Below are 21,303 nucleotides of genomic sequence, written 5' to 3'. Positions count from 1 at the left end.
GCTACATGCCGCCGCCTCAACCCCAGCAGCTCAGAAGTGGGTACCCCCCTCAATACCCCTACACCCAGGGACAACAGCATGGGGGGTATAGCAACGTGCCGCCAATGTCAAACATGTCCGATACACCCCCTATGGGGCATGGGCAGGGCATGATGCCGCCCCAGGGCCCCGGCTACAACCAAAATCCGAATTACAGTTCGAGTTCGAGCATGGCGACCGCGAGCCAACCCTACAGCCAGCCGCTGGGGCCGCCTCCGGTTAGCACCGTGGCAAACACTAGTGCAGGTATCTCGAACGTCCATTTCCTGTACCTGTATACGGTACTGCCCGCTGCCGCCTCTGCTCTGCACGTTCTCGCCACGCCCTCTGCACGTTGCATGCTGGGAACAGTCCCCCCTGGGTTCATTTCTTCCCCCCCACAATGCACTGCCCACTTGTACTCTCTCTGTGGTTCACACACACACTCCTGCATTGTGCCTGATGCATGCCGCTCCGATAGAAGTTAATATCAACAAGATTCCTTCATTTTCTCTTAGCCAAGCTGTTCAATACCTGTTAGTATACAAAAGGGAGAAAAAAGCAGAATATTTGCTGTGTACCTCTAACACCAGCCATAAATATCAGAAATGTAATAATTGTTCGAATATGATGAAAAGTGGAAGTAAATTACAATCACATGAAAGTTTTTTTTCATATAAAATATTTCAATTTTTGGTGCAGAAATGTTACACAATGCCAATTTAGATCCAGCCTGGGACAGAATTTCATCCAGTGAGATGATTTCTACTACTACTAACTCTTCCCAGCAGGACTTGTTTATTCACCCAAGCATTTTCACACCTTTTCCTGACAGTGATAATGAATACGGTGTTAATTTGCAGCGTAAATTGGACAAAGTTGTTAGTTTTAATTGGGGGCTGCAATCATTTCATTTAATATTCAGTGATAGAAATACATGTGACATTTATGAAGTGTTATTTCCTAAAGTATCAGCAGCATAGTGCTCTGTCTTTGTATTAGAGAATGAAGGAATCTTTGTGGTATGGTTTGAAAAAGGTGATAAGAAATTGTGACTTTAGGTGCAGACAAAGACTTCCATCTTGTGTCATCCCTAGCTACTTCCCAAACTTCTTGAAATAAGGGAATAGAGAATCAGTGATCTGCTTTTAGCAGCTTCGGGACCAATTAACGTATTAAATTCTGATGACAAAGAAAATGATTTAATTGTGTCAAATGTAAATGGAAGGTTTTAATATGAAGGCTGATATTATTGTGTGGCACTTTGCCACAAACCAATCTAATGGCATTTTCACCAGTTGATAATTCAATGGGTGGGAAGTGGTGGTAGGGATGTAGAGAAACAGTATGTCCCTTCACCCAATGAATTTGATTACATGAACAGTTATTCAGGACCTAATTTTCTAAAATCAGAAAATACTAAAATTGTTGAATCCGAGAACCAATTGATGATATTGAGTGTGGCCTAAAGGCAAATCCAACACCCAGATCATTTGATTGTTATAGTCTCTATTGTGTTTAGCAAAATGTTGATTTTTATACATCTTGTGTTCAGGTCCTGCGACCACAGCGGTGACACAGAGCATCACAACTCCGGTAACATCCGCGTCAGTCGTCACAACCAGCGCCAGTAACGACACGACGGCCAAACCAGCCACGCCGAGCGAACCGACACCAAAGGATGAGGGGCAATTAAAACAACAGGAGGAACAACAACAACAGGATAAACAACAACAACCAGGAGAAAAACAACAACAACAGCCGCCGCAACAACAACAACAGCAGGCTCCTGCTCCACCGGACCAGCAGCCGCCACACCCACCGCCGCCTCCTGTCAAAAGGGTGAGAGAAGCCTCGCATACTACTACTCGGTGTAACTTGCCACGGTGATATTATTTCATCCTGGCTATTATTACGTGAAAGATGGAGGACAGCCTGTAGTGTGCTGTAACACATGTAGCAAGTTGTCAAAGTTCAACAAGAAAATGATTGTCTGCTGCCTACATGTTTTGTCTATATGATTGTGTGCATGGAAACTGTGTTGTTCTGGGTTTCTTCACCATAGACTCAGAATTGGTTTGTATGCGCAGATTAGATTGAGGTGTTTTCAGCCGTCCTAGCAAGCTTTTTGGCTCGGCTCTAGCAAATCTCAGACATATGATTAGAATGACAATTTTTAGCCTGCATCAACACTAAAGATTTGCTTCTCTTTGTTATATTTCTGACTTTGTGTTCTGTGTAATTAGGATTCTAGCTCTCCATGTCAAGGGCACTCATTGCAAGGAAAGAAAAGTGTAGTACGTATCATTTGCTAGTGAAGCATTCTGTACAAGGCTTTGATTTTAACCATGTTGAAAGAATGCCTGAGCTACAACCTGTGGACCAAGAGGCTGGGAGTTCAAAACTCATCTGTTGTTACTCGCCCAACATGCAAGTTACTGGAAAGAGTCCCAGTTCTTCTGTCTTCTCTGTCACGACCAGTGGGAGTTAAGCTCTTCAGTGAGCTAAAACTGGATCAAGATCACATTCTATCCGGTCTGTGTACTAATGAATTGTTTTACATCTTCTTTGTCCATCAGGATAACTCCTCCCAGCCTCCCACGCCTTCATCCACCAATATCCCAGTGGCCTCTCCTGTCCCTGCGTCGCCGGGCGGGGCCAGCATGTCCTCCTTCCCTGACGACATGGAGAACAACAGTAACTTCAGCAGCCCAGGCTGGCCAAAGACCCCCTCAAGCCCGGTAAGAAAAGTTGCAGCACAATCTGGCTGGTTGTGCTTTTTTAATTGATTGATTGATAAGTTTGTGGAAAAGAATTGGGGACCTTCCTGGTGTGAGTGCTTCGAACCTTACAGTCTGGTCACAGGTTTGACATCTTCAAGAGGTGATAGTCACCTGTCATGTCAATCCTTCCACAAAATGTGGTAAACCTTCATAAATAAATAAAAAGAAAAGGAAAGGAAACAGAGGAGTACAGTACAAGCGAGAAACAACAAGCAGTCAAATCGTACCCAGATATTATTATCATGAAATACAGAAATTGTATTGTAACAGAAGTTAGGGAATTTTAAAATATGATAAAAATAGGGATTGAAAAAGCTGTAGGCTCATACAGCATTGTTACATTCATTCAAACAAAAGAGGGCAACATACAGTATACATAAAAACAAAGTCCAATGTGTCAAAACCCAAAATAGTCCAATACTCAAAAGTCCAGGCCGTTCCATGGCCAAAATACCAGTGTCTTGTTTAATCAATTCCCTTTGTACTGTTGACGGGATGTCAGGCAAAGACAGATGTCCTTCAGATACATATTTATGAGCTCATTAGTTTATCTTTAGATCTGACAATGAATCAAGATGTCAGGACTGGTCATTGGAACTGGAGCAGGATAAAGACCCTATTTTCACATGCAGGCAAAAACCTGTAGTGCAAAAGCGTACACATGCGAACGTCCAAAAACTGTGTACATTGAATTTTTGTTGTGTATAAATTGGCCTAGCCTGGGTACCATCCTGGTTAGTTTACGTCCACTCCCACAGTCACTACTGACGAAACTAACCAGGATGGTACTCAGGCTAAAATTGGCCTTCTTTGATGTAGTTCAGATCATACATTACCTCGAGGCCTGGCGCATGATCTGAACATACATGCGTATAGAACAAGGGCTGATTTACGCACAGGAAAAATTTGACATACATTTGCATGTGTACACAGTTTGCATACTTATGGTTTGTGCCCACGTGTAAATCGGGTCTCAGTCTCAAATTTTTCTAGAAGATTACAATACAGCAAAACAGGAAGATTTTCCCAGCGTGTTCTTTGTAAAATATGCTATATGTTTCGTTTGTGTAGGATGATGTAGACGTTACTGAGATTTTTTATGTAGATATTACTGAAAATTTTAGTGACACATTTCTTTCTTGCAACCTCAAATGTCTAGGAAAGAATTTGGAGAAAAGTTTGACATTGAAGTTTTTAGACACAGTATTGCCAGTTACTTTAGAGCTTACATCTTACTTCACATGAGAAGGGCAGGGTTGGATAATACAAACTAGCAAAGATATCCCAGAAGCTTGAGGTAATTCTGACACTCAAAGCCAATACTGTAGTAGCTATCAAACTCCTCCAGTGCCAAGCAGACATCCAGAATTGACTGATGGGGCACTAATAACAATGTTGATAAGTGTCATGACCCCCGTGTACCGGCACTGCCCCTGGGATGTCATGTCGGGGTTATTATCATGTTATATGTGAGAGGGGCATTGCCCTCAGGGTCTCACACGCTTCACCATTTGCTATCATGCATCATGCATTCTTCTGATAGCACAGGGGCCAGTTTCCCACTGATGTGCATTTTAACGTGGTCTTTCACATGTAGATATCTGGTAGTTGTTGCGTTATGATTTTAAAAGGCTTTTATTTTTTTTATTGGGATATTGGTTACTGTTTGAAGCAACTTGTGGTTTGGGGCTGGATTACAATTGTTTTTTTATGGTAGGAAGTTGTAAAATGTTAAGACTGCCCTTGGCAGGCTGAAGTGATACCACAAAGTATTGTCAGAAAAACAGTGCACAGCTTGAATTAGGCCCGATTCACACGTGCGTCGTTTTTATGTGTCGGGCGTCGTTCGTCAACAGATCTAACTGGACCAGCGCTGAAACGCGCTGTTTGATTGGGCTGTGGAACTGTGACAGAATTCAGAGCAAAATGGAAACTTTCAGAAAGAAGGAGGCCTTCGGAGACATTGCCGAGGGCATGAAGCAGGAGGGATACAATAGGACCTCCAAACAAGTCCAGAAGAAGATAAGAGACCTCAAGTACTCGTATCGGAGAATCAGGGATTCGAACAGTCGTAGCGGCAGGTCAGAGTTCACCACATATGACACAGCGCGACGCAGACCGCCACAGCCTGCCACGGCTTCGGCGCGAAGCGGGAGCTGCGGTCCCTGTGTGTAAACGGGAAAGTGTCGTAGGCGAATTGGCGTGCGCGCGCGTCGAACGACGCCCGACACTTTTATTTTTCATCGTGTGAATCGGGCCTTAGATTTGAGTGAATTTTGGGAAATCCTATTTTAAATTCTAGAGTCTAGATGTTGGACAGTCTAAAGAATTGTTAACAAGAGGCACAACAGTTTTGCTTCAGTTTGTTGCTCCGGGATTAAACAATTTGATAGAATTGGTTTAAACAATTTACTATATATAACTCTAACCTACTAAGTAATATACAAGCACTCAGTTGTAAAATATCACGTTGCCCATGGTAAAACTACCAATTGTGTTAGGACTGCCGAAGCTCAAAAAAATAATAACTATTATTTGTTATTGAGCCTCTACATCTATAGGTATAATTGGCCCAAAATTAGTGTCAGTTTCTAACATTGGTCTCATCCAGTCCCCAAAGCAACATGTATTCAGAGAGAGCACAATTCTGTTCTCTACCAGTCACAGATAAATGCAATTACCGTATAGGACAACTTGCTTTGCGTTTCTCACTACCGTATCTTACATGAATAATGCCTTGACTGGGGAGACTTAATTAAGGAAGAGACAAGCTAACGACTGTCATTAGTGTACAATAGATAGGCCCTCCTCAGGGTACTGTTAAGGTGTTCGATGGTATCACTGGAGAAACTAATCTTCCGCCCAGCCAGCCGAGCACACACCTAATCCCTGCCTCATTTGCATTGCACCGGCTGGAGCTAAAGATAGAACACGCTGTTTAAATCATGGATTACCAGAGTTTCGAGACAGGTACCAAAAAATAATGTTAAAGCATCTTGCAATGGTTGATGAGAATAATATAAAAACAAATTACAACCAAAAGTTTCTGAAAAGTACATTTTTAAATTGTATGAAGGAAAAAAATAATAATACAAATGAAGCACACAGGCACATAACAGTGTTTAGCTACATTTGTAGATATGATGACTATAGTCTGGCCAAAAAAAAACCTTACAGGATATTGACAAATGACATTTAGATGATCATTTCAAGGAAAGTGTAATTAGAGGAAGTAGATAGAGAAAAAGAGTGGCAATATATCAGCAGACACACACTGATTAGTACATGCGGTTTACACAGCTTTTGCATAAGGTTCAATCACGTGTTACATTGCTGTTACACAAGTTTTCAAGCTCGATTTTAATGCAATTAACATGACTTTTGAACAAAAAATAAAGTGAATGTAAAATGCGTGGGAAGGGAAATTAATCGAGATCTGTACTGTATGGACCTCCAACTCTCATGGGGACAACCTAATCCATTATTAAATGTCTGTTTGATCGCCATACAGAGGGAGCACTCAATACCTTTTGATCTTTGATGTGTATAATACGATCTGTAGTAGTCAAAGTTTACTGCCAACATTTGGCATCTGACCAGCTTTTATAAGGTACATACATATAATAACTACAAATTCTTTCATCAGTACAAAAAAAAGAAGGAGCTAAACTGTTCACATTAACATGGAGTTATCTGGGAAGTAAATTGTAATTTGTATGCCTAGGTAGTGTGAAATGAAAAGAAAGTATAACAAAAGCATGTAGAATTTTAAAAAGTACCCAGTGGGAAATGTACTTACCTAATAAAAACTAAAAATTTACAAACTGTAATTCTTCATCATCTGTTATTTTATCTGTTGAACTGTGACAGGCAACTTTCAACTAAGGCATTGTTTCATACCAGCATTCTTCAGCACACTTGATAAATGTACCTTTGCCTTTCCTCAGCGCAACAACCAATCGCAGTCTCCGATGCCGCCGGAGCAGATGTTGAAGATGTACGACAGTTTCGGGGAGGACATGGAGCGGAAAGTGTTCCTGGACACCCTGGTGGCATTCTGGGAAGAGCGTGGTTTCCCCAGCAACAAGGCCCCGTCCATCAGCAACAAGCTGGTGGACCTGTACCGCCTGTACTTCCTCATCAAAGAGAAAGGGGGCTTTGTGGAGGTAAGCAGACGCTTCTGTATACTGTAAATCATAATTTTTTGTACTTTTATATTTGCAATTTTTGCGGTCACTTCAGAATCAGGGGTCTCCCCATAAATTCCCCATAATCGGTTGATGAAAAATTAGTGAATTTTCATGTAAATACTAAGAGAAACCCCTAACTTTGAACATTTTGGGAGGGGTTCTAGGATTTTGGGGAGAGGGGGAGCACCCTTACTCCATTGCTTGGGGAGAGCCATGCCTCTGTACTGTGAACTAATCATTACGGTGAACAAATAATTTGCCAACTTACTTTTTGCTGCTGCCACCACCGTGAACATACAGTTTCTTTTTTTTTTTCACAGACCAAGTGATATACAGAATCTTAAAATGTTGGCAGTATCTTGAAATGTTGGCAGTGGTTTTAATTTTGGTGTTGAGCTCTTACTGTGAAATTATAACACTGCAAATATATGTGCTGTAATTTTACTACAGGACAATATTGTTTCAACCACAACACTACGAAAAGCCCATCCTAGGGTAGTACTACAAAATAAAGTCAACGTGCAAGAAAATGCATTTTCATTTATGCTTATCACATGGGAAAATTTGTCCATTTCTTTCTTGCGTTAGTGAGGATGCATATCTGTTCTATTTGATAATGTGTTTCGAATCACTCAATTGTTTTCCCACATCAAACCTGCAGGCTTCAAAGAATAAGCAATGGAGGGACGTGTGCCAGGCCATCAACATTGGCAGTTCCACCAGTGCCGCCTCCTCCCTCCGGAAAAACTACATCAAGTACCTGCTGCCTTTTGAGTGTAAGCACGACCGAGGGGACGTTAACCCACAGGTGCTGGTGGCGGCAACGGACAACAGCAAGAAGTCTTCGTCCATGGCTGCAGAGGCTCGAAGACTAGCTGCTTCTCCAGGTGAGCTTTTTTTTCCTCGGGTTATTCCCTTTTGTGCAATATGTTAATATTTACTAACTTGAAAACAAGAGCATTTGCAAAAGAAGTGTCAAGAACAGTACACAATATAAAAAGTTGGATGGCCGTCTTATCTACATTGGGCCAAATGCCCAACCATTTTGCTACACAATCCCACTGTAACAAGTCTTTGGTTGGGTGTTGTCTTGTAGTTGTAAAGGTGTTGCTATCATTTGTTGAGTTCAATCTGACTTTATTCTGTTGTCCCTGACTTTGCTGATGTCTACAGCATTGTCCCTACATCCCATATTGTGCAGATATTATACATGTGTATATAAAACTTATAACTTTACATGCAATTTGCACATTGCCATGATTTTTCCAGTTTCTGACTATAGACATTGTCCAAAAAACACATTTTCATCTGCCACTTCATATTTTTGAGAAGGCTTAATCTAATATTGGCAAGCTCTCTGTCATAAAGTTCTATAGAAGCTGCACCATCACTCACTTTTTGACAGAGACTGACTACGCCATGCTGAAATGGCCCGAAGCAGTTCATGGCATAAGACGACATACATCACACCTGTAAGGCAGTGACAAGCACACATGTCTGGCAGCCCAACCCACACCTCTTTCTCATAATTGACCCATCCAAAGCTAATCTGTCTCCCCTGAACAAGAACATCTGTCTGCCTCGGTGACAGGGTAGAAAATCAATCAGCTTTGTGGCACAACTCTCTCTCCAGAAGGTCTTCCATCCTTGTGACTGATGTACTTAGCTGGAAGGCTGTCAGAGTAAGGTGGTTGGCACGTGTACAACCTGGGGCTATTATCTCCGCCACAGCCGGCTATAATGCCTTCACAACAGACTGTAACAATAGATTCGCAAATTAAGAGGCTTCCCCGCTGTGCCCCCTCTGACCCCTGCGCTTGCAAAGAATGGCTGGCTAATTTGTATTGCTGCCAAGTGATCCATGAAAATGTGGTTAGGGAGCAGTCAGCGCACCGGCCCAACGTAACAGTCATCAGGGGGCTTAGGCGTTGTATTGACGTTATGTAATACAATCACGGCACGCGTCTGCTCCAGTGCCCGGCAATGAGCCCTCATCACCACTGGCTGTTAAGTAAGAACCACTTGTAGACAGGAGGGCCCTGAGAATGAATAGCATGTGGCTGTGGACTTGTGAATGAGGATTTTTTGGGATTCCCCCACTTAGGGTAATGTTGGCAGGCAGATGAGACGGGTTTTGCCTGGAGGCATTTATGTAACCAGGTGATGGAGTGGAACGCAAATGTGTATCATTGTCAGCAGCTATTTCAGGATCGCGCTGTGGCTCAGATAGCTTTATCCCCGGGCACAGTGGGTGTATCTTATATAAGATATGACTGACGACTACTGCTGAAGACTAGTTTGTATCTAGCCTGTGGGGTTACCATTGATACTACTTCAATGGAAGTGTTTGTTGTTGTAATACTACACTTAACTGCAACTAGTGGAAGGCACATTTGTCTGTGGTGGCGATGTGGTTCTACATTAAGATATTCTGTCAGGGCTTGAACTTGAACAAGTTTTTGTTACACAGAACTAAAGAACAATAAACCAATGTTGGTAAAAGCAGTTCACATTCCTAAGTTCTAACTGCCCTCTCTAGTGAAACGCTCAAAATTTCACAAACTTGGGACCCTGCCCTGCCAACACCTAGGGGACTGTAGCAGTTCCTACAGTGTTGTCTAACCATAGGAACTACCTTTCCTGGTATCTCATTTACATACCTATGACTATACATGTCTTGGTCATGCTCAACAGGTTTTTCCAGTTGCTCAAATGTAAAAGTGTTGACTAGTTCTGCTAAAGTGACTCTGAAGCAGAGTGGTGGATGTCACTCAAAACGTCCAGAAGTTATCCCTGTAATTTATTATTTGTATGTATTATACCATAGTAATAGAGTTTGAAGTATTGTGTACCTGTATGTCTAACTATCAGCAATGTACTCAAAATTTCAAATTGCTTATGGGACCTGGACTGTGGTCATTTCTGACTGGAGCGTTCCATTTGTGTTGTAGGTATGGCTGGGATGCCAATGATGGACAGACCACCCTCCCAGCAGCACCCCATGATGAACTCCATGATGGAGGGACACCATGATGGCAATATGCTCCCCCCTGATCAACAAATGGTACCACCCACCAGTGGGCCCAACATGATGCCTCCTGGGAGTATGGGAAACGCCGGTATGATGCCTCCTGGCAGCCAAAACAGCATCAGCGTGAGAGACCCGTTTGCTGACGACTACCAGAAGCCCGCCATGCCACAGCAGAACAGCATGAACCCCAACATGCCTCCCTACATGAACCAGAATGACCCCATGAACCGCGGAGGCATGAACATGCCCGAACAGTACCGAAACGCTCCCTACCAGAACGACCCGTACGCCATGAACAGGAGGCCGCCCGTGCAGGGGGAACGATCCATTCGCGGCACGGCGTGGGGGGGATGGTGAACGACTCCTACGGGCAGCAGAGGATGGGACAGAACATGCCCCAGTACCCAGGATATGGGCCACAGTTCGACAGAGAAAGGTAAAACTCATGGTTATGTTTATGTTTATTACAGAGTGCCACCATCTAAAAATAAAATCTAGATCTGGCCTTGCTACATCCTGTAGGCCACATTTCTGAATATGCCTAAATTCAGTGTAAATTTTGTACTAACATGAGCCAATTCTTTGTTACCAAGTAATGTTATACAGTAATAAAAATCCTTTAATATACTTCAAAGTCATTTTGCATTTCTTCATTCCACTGTGAATGTCTGTGATTGTGTTCAGAAATTTACTTACAAGGCACGAAAATCAAATTTCTTCCGTTTGTGATTAAGACCGCACGTTTTTGTAACCTCTCACCAATGGATTCTTATTTCCTTTTGTTTTAAACACAGATTTGAGCAGCAGAACCAGACGCCCAACATGCCCGATCAACAACCCCCTCCTTCCCATAACATGATTCCACCCCACGGCCAGACCTCCCAGGAGCAGGGCCTGTACCCCCCTCGCTACAGCCAGCAGCCCTCCCAGCAGCCCATGCAGAGACAACCCCCTCATGACGGCTACACACCCCCTTACCAAGGACCTCCCCAGGGCCAGACCCCCTACCCGCAGCAGCAGGGGATGTACCACCAGGGCTACCCTCAGAAGAGGCCCGCAAACGACATGTACGTCCGCCCCCCAAACGTCCAGAGTTCATGAACAAGGAAGACCCTTACGGGATGGGCTACAGTGGACAAAGGCAGCCGCATTTTAGCCAGCCGGGCTTTGGTACACCCGACAGACCAATGCCCGGCCAGCACGGGTACCCACAACAGTTCAGAGAAGGACCAATGAGTGGCCCGATGGCTCCGCACACGCCACAGCACATGATGGGCCCAAACTCCCACAGCATGGGGGACAGACCCTCTCACGGCCCGTGGCCCAACAGAAGTGAGAGCGGCTTCCCCTACCCCGGTGGCCAGGCACCGCCGGGCCCCCACCATGGCATGAACCAGAGGGAGGATTTTTTCGACCAGCGACAAGTGCGTGATCCGTCGCAGCCCCACTGGCCCCCGATGAGCCGACACCAGCCCGGAACCCACCCGTTTCCCCAGTCGTCGTCAGCCATGAGTCACCACATGCCCTCGTCCTTCTCAGCGTCCCACCACCCTCCCCTCCCTCCCCACACCACAGGCCCGGGCAGCCCCTCTCTACTCGCCAGGCAACTGCAGTCCCGCATGTCCCCCCATCGAGACAAGGCTTTCCTCTCACAGCGCCTGTCATCGTCCAAGATGCCGCCCGTCCCCGGGATGGGGCCCATGCAGCAGAGGAGAGAGATGCAGTTCCCGCCTGACTCAGTAGAGGCCACTCATCCCATCCTCATCAAGAGAAAGAGGCTGACTTCAAGAGATTTGGGTTAGTTTGTCATATCATAATAATGTTTATTTGGCAGTCACAAGCAACAGCCTGAATGTCTGAATTGTGCCATTTTAACAATAGTTGGCATAAAAGTTACATACACTTACAGATACACATGTATTTTACTCAATACATGTATTACTAACTTCACAGTGGCATAAAATATTGTCAATGCTCCCAAAGGTCTCTGTAATATGTACTTATAACTTTGCTTTTACAAGTACACACACTGAATTTTTTAAGACTTTGTGTATAACATGAAATCTAACATTATATCTCTTGTATAGTTACTGCCTATAATTAAATGCATGTGATACTGCAATATTTGTCAGTTTGAGATATACAAATGGTATGCAGATTAACTATAAAAGTTAAACCTGTGTTGTCTTCTCTTAGGTCCTGTGGAGGCGTGGCGCATTATGATGGCGCTGAAGTCGGGACTGCTGGCCGAGGCCACCTGGGCGCTGGACACCCTGAACATCCTCCTGTTCGACGACAACACCGTCACCTACTTCAACCTGCAGCACCTCCCGGGCATGATAGAAACTCTGATGGAGCACTTCAGGAGGTGTCTGATCAGCATCTTCGGAATCCTGCAGGAATACGAGGTCGGCGACGACAAGCAGATCTGCCCACTACCTCCGGAAGAGAAGAAGAAGAGGGAGAAGTTGAAAGCACTCGAGAAGAAGGAGAAAGAAGAGGACGAGAAAGGTGGCGAGGAGCTTGAAATGGGACCCAACAACTTGAAAAGGGCCACCTCAACCCCTGTAGTTAGTCCGTTCGATAGAAAACCCATCAAGGTGGTGAAGAAGGTGGAAGAGGTTCTCACCAACCCCAGGGCAAGGGACTGGGATCTGAAGCAGGAGTTCGAAAGTGGGAAGCTCCACTGGGAGATAGGGGGAGGGGACGATACGTCACACATCATTGCTTTCTTCGATAGCAAGGAGAGCATCTTGAGAAGATGGCGCCACAGTGATTCACTGGAAGACAATGACTCACGCGACGCGTGCGGGGAAGCCAAAGAAAACGAGGACGAAAATGACAACAAAATCAAACAAGAGAAAGTGGCAAGTACACAGCCAAGGGTGACGGCCATGTTGGATGACATGCTAACAGTGAAATCGGAGGGCATCACCATCAATGCCAAGGCTTCGGAGGACGGGGGTAATTCCGAGGAGGCGAATATCCTCGCCAAGAAGAGGAAAAAAGTCAAGGTTCTGGAGGACGAGCCCCGCAGCAGAGACGAGTTCCCCTTGAACTTGCTGACCAGTCAGCAGGACCAGTTGGCCAGGAGGTGTATATGTATATCCAACATATTCCGTAGTCTGTCCTTCATTCCAGGCAATGATCTAGAAATGTCCAAACACCCGGGACTGCTGCTTGCCTTGGGCAAGCTCTTGCTCTTGCACCACAATCACCCAGAGAGGAGTCAGACGGTGCGCACCTACGAGAAAAGACGAGTCCGAGATCGACGCGGTGCCGTACAAGCGGGAAGAGTGGTGGTGGGACTGTTTGGAACTGTTGCGGGAGAACGTTTTAGTCATCCTTGCAAACATCGCAGGCAACATGGATCTGTCCATATACCCCGAGAGCATCAGCCTTCCGATATTGGACGGACTTCTGCACTGGACGGTGTGTCCCGCCGCCTGCGCCGTGGATCCGTTCGCCACGGTGTCGGAAAAGTCACAGTTGTCACCGCAGAGGCTTGCCCTGGAAGCCTTGGCAAAACTGAGTATTCTGGATAACAATGTGGACTTGATCCAGGCTACTCCACCCTTCAGCCGCCTGGAGAAGCTGAACGGCCATCTTGTACGGTGGTTAGGTGACAAAAAGCAAGCGGTGATGCGCGAGTTTTCTGTCGTGTTGTTGTCGAATCTCGCGCAGGGAGACACCATCACGTGTCGCGCCATCGCCTGTCAGGCCGGCAGCGTGTCCGCCTTGATCGGGTTCCTCGAGGACGCGGAAGCCACGGCGAGCGCCATCGCGCAGAACCCTCGCATGATGCAGATGTCCCACAACCAGGAGATTGGGACCAGTCCAGACATGATGCGGCGAGCGGCCGTGACGCTAGTCTGCTTAACCAAAGTTCCAGAGAACAGAGCCTTGTTTGTACAGCATGAGAGCAGAGTGCTTACTCTGTCGATGTCGCACGTCTTCGACCAACAAATCTTAGGACACCTTTCCGAGACTCTCTTCTACTTATCCAAAGAATCATAGCACAGGACCGAGGGGAGAGAAATATGCAGTTGTGTATAGTGGGACTGTAACAGGCTGCTCTGTAGATCAAGTTGAGACATGTAGATTGGGCCTTTGAAACCTTTTGTACACAAGCCTAAGTCTTGTACTTAAGAAGATTAGTTGACATTCTTCCAAAACCTGTCACTTTTCTGTGTGCAACGAAAAGATGTCTGTTGTATGCAATCATGGGGTGAGAGGGAGATCTAGTCCATTGTCAAGCCATCATCATTCAGTGCAATAGGTGTCCACCCATGGATGTTGCACTGGGTACAACAGAACATCTTGTGCAGCATTTTAACAATTTTGTACCCCGCAATATTCTTTCCACACCGTTTCTAGTGTTCGATATCCATCCAGGCACCTTTGATATGCCTCACTCAAGAGATGCGTGCTGTAAAAATGAACAGTGATTTAACAGTTTAGTTTTATAGACAAACTCCCACCCTGTTCCACATATTTATACTGTATGTACGGGACAGACTCGTTTCTAGTTGTCACCGCTTGTAGTCGCAGTCTTTGTGTCAGTGCACAGAAAATATTGAGATGAAATGTGGAATATTTAAGTCTATCACGCAGTAGAAAGCAGGAGAATTGAGAAGAGCAGGTTTTTGAAACCTGTGCCAGAAAGCATCATGACATTATACTTCCACATAAGTTAAGCCCATGGCGAAAGTAGCCTCTGTTCAAATGGATTTTCCAAGGAAAAATCGTCAGAGCCATGGAGAATTTTTGCGTGGATCTCAGATGTATTGCAAAGTGCACTAAACAAGTCGAAGCTGGACATAGACGCTGCCTTGATGACCGTTATCGGGCACTGTATAGTCATGCGCACTTTGTACTTGATGTCTCAACCATGAAATAAATGTTTATGTAAAGATCTGCACATCACTCCAGTGTCGAGTCTTCTGCTAAAGTAGAAATAGGTTTAGCAATGCCGGTTTGAACAGCTGTTAGTAAATGAGGAAGGCTAAACACTGAACTCTCTCTGAAGTAAGAAACCAACGTTTATGAATTCTACAGAACATACTTGTCCACATTATCGAAGAACATATGCTTCAAAAAGGAATCCAACAATATTTGAAAACCACCATCATTTGGATAAGCCACACGTTTTATTTTAGTATATATTTGGCATTATGAGATACAGGATATGACTGCCCATAGTTGCCCTAGCCCTGATTTTGAGTAATATACCTGATGACAACTTACTAGTACCAACTTTCAGATAAGATGAAATCCTGTGGGGGTTTTGTTTGAGAAAATACTGTTAAATTTTAGTTAAGAGTAGTGGATAATCCATATTGACCCTTCTATACCAGTCGTTTAAGTATTACATTTGTACTAGCAACGGCTAGAAGTCGACATAAGTAGTGACCTGCAGTTTCAGTGATTGCCGCAAGATGGCACTGCTAACCGCTACATTTACTATCCATGGAGTAAAAGAATATGGCGCCAGGTGACGCTGTTGAGCATGTACAATGTGAAGAGGCTGACCTACAGCAAAACAAACGAACTTCATCATCATCATCATGCCTCCGGATTATGAATCCGGTGACGTACACTTAATTGCCCACACGAACTTCATCGCCCTTTTCAATCTATTTTTAATTTGAGACTTCCATTGGGACTATAACTACATAGGCATAACTAAATGAATAATAAAATAAACTACATAGGCATTTTGTCACTAATCACTGCTTGGCCGAATGGATACTGCTTTGCCACCGTAGGATCTGCTTGTACATAGGGTAGTAATGAGTTCGTTACTTTAATACATAAGAGTTAGGAAAAAGTCATCTACCAGAGTTACAGACCATGAAAATCACACATTGGCAGGATACTATCTAAAGTGTCCGAGAATAGTTTGTGGAACAATAGATATGCATGGCCTTGACGTCCATCATGGACGTCAAGTGATGAATACAGAGTTTACTTGGTGCAGACGACACAGGTGAGTTCCCTCCCTTCCACGTAGCGGGGACACGCCAGGGACCCACAGCGGGCTTCCACGGGGTAGAACAGAGCTCCGTTGTGGTCTGCATGTCCGCCCTGTACGGCCTCAGGCTGTTCATCCACACAGACGTACTCTTTAGACCCGGCGTGGCTGTAGTGACCAGCCATGAGGTAGCCATGGTACTCGCGGGTCCAGCCGCTATAACAGGTGTTACGGGCGGGGATCATTAACTTACTGCCGCGGGTTGGGACGTAGCAGACCGCACACGGGACGTCGTTATCGTGAAGGGAGGTGGAGCCGAACGGAATGTTTGTGTTCAACTCGTACTCAGCGCCCCACATGAAAGCCTTGTACCCCTGGACTCCATTTTGGTACCGTCCCCACTGTGGGTCGGTCGGCAGACACTGGTAGTTGGTCCCGCCGCCGGGGTGGTTGTACCATGTACCTCCTGCAACACCTTGGTGTAGATACACAGATTAAGTGAAAAACATCACTTAGTATCATCGGTCGATAAGTAATGGAAACATTCAATCCTAAATATAGTTTTATAGGTAACAATCTAATGAATAAGGAGTTGACATGTCTGGTATGTAACATTGTACTCGAACCTATTTATCATACTATTATTTGTAGACTAATTCTTGTAGTACTAGTAATAGCCTAAATTAAGTTGGCATGTGCAGCCGTTTGCAAATATCATCAGAGCATTAAGGGAAGAAAAAAAATATCATTACGGAATTGTACAATGTATTAGAATAGTTTAGAATTAACGAATACACGTAAGGATATATGGAACATCTTAAAAATAAAAAAAATGCTGCACAATCGATATTTTATTGCACCTATTATTGCCTCACTAGAAATTGCCAATGCCTCTCGTTTCGGTAGGCTAGGGGGCCCAAACTCGCGTCACTTCTTCCCCACCACAAGAGCTCCCTATCATCCAAATATCGTGGAAGTTAAATATCAAAACCGGAAGTTCCGCTGCAGTAGCATAAGAAACCGCTAGGGGGTCCAAAATCTAATCATTTTCAGGTCTCACCAAGACCTACCCACCTACCAAATATCAAGTCCGAGTCCATTAAAGCCTTCTTAAGTTATCGTGTTCACACACACACACACACACACACACACACACGCACATACACACACACACACACACACACACACACACACACACACAAGAACGCCTCTGAAAGCATAACCTTCTTGGCGAAGATAATTAAAATGCAGTTTAATACCCTGGAATACAGCATGTAGTCTCGAGCTCCCTGGTATATTCTATGTCGAAATATGACTAAGAAGACCTTACCAGAGTAGACAGTTGTTGCTCCAGAGGGACAAGTCTTCCTTCCCCAGCGGACATAAACAGCGCCTCCTGTTAAGCATAACAGTTAGGTAAGTGATAATGAAGTTTTCTACCATTCTATTGCCAGAATCAAATGAAAATCATATTGACAGTGAAGTATACCAGATCTATCGATAATCTATAGCACGGTGGTACGTATTCTTTAACTATAACGTCCTTGAACAGATCTAAGCGCTAAATATACTCACCTAATCCGTTTGTCCCTTGTTCGCCTTTTTGACCTTTGGCCCCTTGACCTTTCAGTCCAATGTCTCCTTTCTGTCCAGGCTCACCCTGTAAAAATCGGATCCAACATGTGACCACAAGTTAACCCTCAACAGAACACCTTCCCGGACTGATTAATCTGTACACCTGGGGTCCGCGCGGACCCCAGAACAGTTTTTTGCTAATTTTTAGAAATTATCAACATGCTACCAGCTCAATTATTTTGAAAACTGATGTGGGAACCTCTGTGTCAACATTACATACAAAAATCATACATTTTGAACTTTTTCTATTTATTGGTGAAGAAAAGAAGACAAGAAGAAATACCCGATTTTTAAACCCATTTCAGACTGAAGGGGCTTTTGAGGCCCAACTTTGATCTCAGATAGCGGCTAAACGGCTTGCGCTAGAAGTATCAAATTTGGAGACCTTTCCTAAAATGTCTCTGAAAAAAAGTTCATATTAGTTTGATACTGGTAAGTTGATGTTTTTTTGTGTTGCCATGGCAACGGGTTTCTAGCAGGCAGTTTTTTTAATTTTGATTTTAACATAAAATTTTTCTGAGTTTTATATTAAATGACACTTCTTTTCCAACATGAATAACATCTTACATAATTAAATATAAGTTAAATCATTTAATATGCATAGAATATGCTAATTTGATGACGTCATTGGTCAAAATCCAATATGGCGGACTATATTATTAGCTCTGACGTCATATGACGTCATAATTACACCAAAGTTATTAAAATTTAGTTCTATTACAACACCATTCTCTGAAAACTTGGTAGACATACAATGAGTGCATAATAACATATAAAAACGGAAATAAGGTAATGTATGAGAACGCCAGTGTGCCCATTATGATTGAAAGCCGGCTGGGGTCCGCGCGGACCCCAAAAGAAAATCAGATATAATTTTTTTATAAATGGTAGAAACGGATTTTTCTGCACTGTATTGAGAGACAACTTTGTTGGTGACAATTACCTAAAATTTCAGAAAAAAATCTTTAGAAACAAAAAAGATATTACAGAATATATAGTGCTGGGGTCCGCGCGGACCCCAGGTGTACTGTTTAGGGTTAAATTAAAAACTCATTAATTTCATTTAGAACAATTTAATTCATTCATTATGTTTTAAAAATTACTCATATATCATTTCATCTTTCGAGAGAGAAGGATGCATACTATACGTACTACTACATGTATTTCTATAAAGAAGAGATATCAAGAAAGTCGTTTGTCTTGTTTTTTTCTTATAGTCAAACAGAACACATCAGTTATCTAAGAACATTACAAAAGTCAAGTTTGATTCAAACAAGAAACTAGTTTTAAGCTCGCAATGGCAACAAATTTCAGCTTGCGAAATCAGTGATGATTCCGGGACGTTTCAGCGCACCTTCAGCCCGGGTGCTCCCGCCATTCCGTCCCGTCCGTCCCGCCCGTCCCGTCCCGGCTGGTTCTGACAACAACCTGTCAATAAGGAGTTGCGTTAGAATGGGCCTAATTCAATCTTATCTTGTAGCAGATCTAGAAGAAACACGGTTAAACAACATATTCTATATTTTGGTAAGTATAAACTTAAAATCTGTACATTGAAACGTGTATGTGGATTTTATTGCCATACTAAGGGATATAATAATGGATAGTCGCGTACTTTGAATTGCTATTGCGAGAATTTGAGCAATGTATACATTGTGCATACTTTTTTGAATTAAGAGCGACATTGCTCTACACATCAACTAGTTCATGCACACCAGTTCGTGTGTAGAAACCCAAACACATTAAGTCGGTCAGAGAGAACAGACTATAATCTCCAAGCAGATATTTGGTAGCGAAATGGTCAGCCTGGCCAATTTGATTCTGTCTTTGCTCAGCCACAAAAGCAAAGATCTGCTTGGAGATGAAACAGAGTACGCCTGAAAATATATGTGCCCTACCTGACCCAGACGGGAGTCGGACCCAGTTGGGCGAATCTCTCTTGGAGCGCCTGTGCACAAGTCCTCCCACCGTGGCGTTGTTGTTCTGTCCCCCGGTGTCAGTCTCGCCGACGTGCCCAGACTGTCCTCCCTCAGGGCTCTGCACAGAACCGGTCCAGTAGGAAGGAATACCACAAGTCAGTACGTCATGTTTACCGCTGTACTAGCTGAGGTTTAGTGGACAAAATATTGGAAAACAAAACGAAAACGCGAAAACGCAAGCTACGTTGGCAAAAATGGGATCTTTGAACGTGGTGTTAGAATTTATGGGAATGGCAAGAACTGTGATAGGAATACTGTCAGTATAAAAGATACAAAGGTCGTGTCGTAACTGTATATTATGTATGCCTACATCAGTATCTCTCAGTGCGGTATATGTGACTACTTACATCAGGCATTTGTTGTTGTTCGGCGTAGTTTGGTGGGAAAGTCGCGCCTCGGACCTGTGTTTCCAGCACGGCGATCCTCTCCCTCAGAGAGAGGACCTCCTCTTGGTCTTTATCGGCCCGAGCTTGCAGTTTGGCCACGTCGTCGTGGTCTCTCTGTGCCTGGGCTTGCAGTTTACCAATCTCGTCGTGGTCTTTCTGAGCCTGGGCTTGTAGTTTACCAATCTCGTCGTGGTCTTTCTGAGCCTGGGCTTGGAGCTTGATTATCTCTGCGTCGCTTTTCTCGGCCTTTGTCGTGAGGGTGGCTACCTTTTCTTGCAGCTTAGCCTGGTCGTCGTGGTCCTTTTGAGCCTGGGCTTGGAATTTACCAATCTCGTCGTGGTCTCTCTGAGCCTGGGCTTGGAGCTTGATTATCTCTGCGTCGCTTTTTTCGGCCTTTGTCGTGAGGGAGGCCACCTTTTCTTGCAGTTTAGACATCTCGTCGTGGTCTATCTGAGCCTGGGCTTGGAGTTTAGCCATGTCGTCGTGGTCTCTCTGAGCCTGGGCTTGGAGCTTCATTGTCTCTGCGTCGCTTTTTTCGATCTTTGTCGTGAGGGTGGCCACCCTTTCTTGCAGTTTTGCCGTCTCATCGTGGTCCCTCTCCACCTTGGCCCGGAGATTGCCCATCTCATGACCGATGTTCTGCACGATCACGGCCAGCACCACGGCGGAAACAAACACCGCGGCGGCGCCGAGAACACCTACGAGCGATCCGAGCGGGCCGCCCGTGCGTTCCCGGCGGGTGCTTCTCTCCGGCATGAGGTGACCGTAAGGGAGCTTCTCCGACGTCATTCTCCACCGTAACGATAGTTAGTAAAGGTAAATAAGGCCTAGTGTGGTTCTAGTTGGGGACAAAATCGTCCCAACCGACAGTTTGGACGGTTCTGATCCCAATGAGTAAACAAACCATGTGCGCATGTATAAATTATACCAAGTCAATTAACTCGGATAACTACTCTCCGACTATTGTGCTTGTAGATGACCTGGCCGGTCACTTGCAACATCCCCAGGCAAGACTGAATATCAATGAGGCAATTTGGAACTTAACATTTGAACTATATATCTAAAAGCGTAGAATATTTTGCCACGGCGTCTCAATGTGTAGACCACAGAACCTTCAAATTCTGTACAAGAAATTTTGAGGGGATTAGATTTGCGATGTAAGCATCACTGTTTTTCCCAGTCGCATGTTAATTATCTATAATAAGTTCTGAAGACACATCTTCTACCATGTACCAATTGTAGTTCTTATATTACTTTTACCATATTATACCAACTTACAGTTCGTATCTATAGATCTGTATGATAGATTG

General features: G+C 44.3%; 1 protein-coding gene and 1 pseudogene across 1 annotated transcript in view; one reads left to right on the top strand and one right to left on the bottom strand.

The window, feature by feature from the left end:
* Positions 1-14,943, top strand: part of LOC109464545 (AT-rich interactive domain-containing protein 1B-like) — a 52,869-nt gene extending 37,926 nt beyond the window's left edge. Inside the window, 9 exon segments of the mRNA XM_019761548.1 lie at positions 7-285; positions 1,574-1,860; positions 2,598-2,759; positions 6,749-6,967; positions 7,653-7,878; positions 9,943-10,376; positions 10,985-11,819; positions 12,219-13,273; positions 13,275-14,943. Of these exon segments, the coding sequence (XP_019617107.1) occupies positions 7-285; positions 1,574-1,860; positions 2,598-2,759; positions 6,749-6,967; positions 7,653-7,878; positions 9,943-10,376; positions 10,985-11,819; positions 12,219-13,273; positions 13,275-14,039 (4,262 nt within the window). The 3' untranslated portion in view covers positions 14,040-14,943.
* A 1,002-nt stretch (positions 14,944-15,945) lies between these two features.
* Positions 15,946-21,303, bottom strand: part of LOC109464688 — a 10,523-nt pseudogene continuing 5,165 nt past the window's right edge.

The sequence above is a fragment of the Branchiostoma belcheri genome, unplaced genomic scaffold (genome assembly GCF_001625305.1).
Source record: "Branchiostoma belcheri isolate BF01 breed outbred unplaced genomic scaffold, Haploidv18h27 scaffold14, whole genome shotgun sequence".
NCBI lineage: Eukaryota > Metazoa > Chordata > Leptocardii > Amphioxiformes > Branchiostomatidae > Branchiostoma > Branchiostoma belcheri.
The sequence above is the reverse complement of the archived record's forward strand: the minus strand, read 5'-3'. Positions and strand labels throughout refer to the sequence as shown.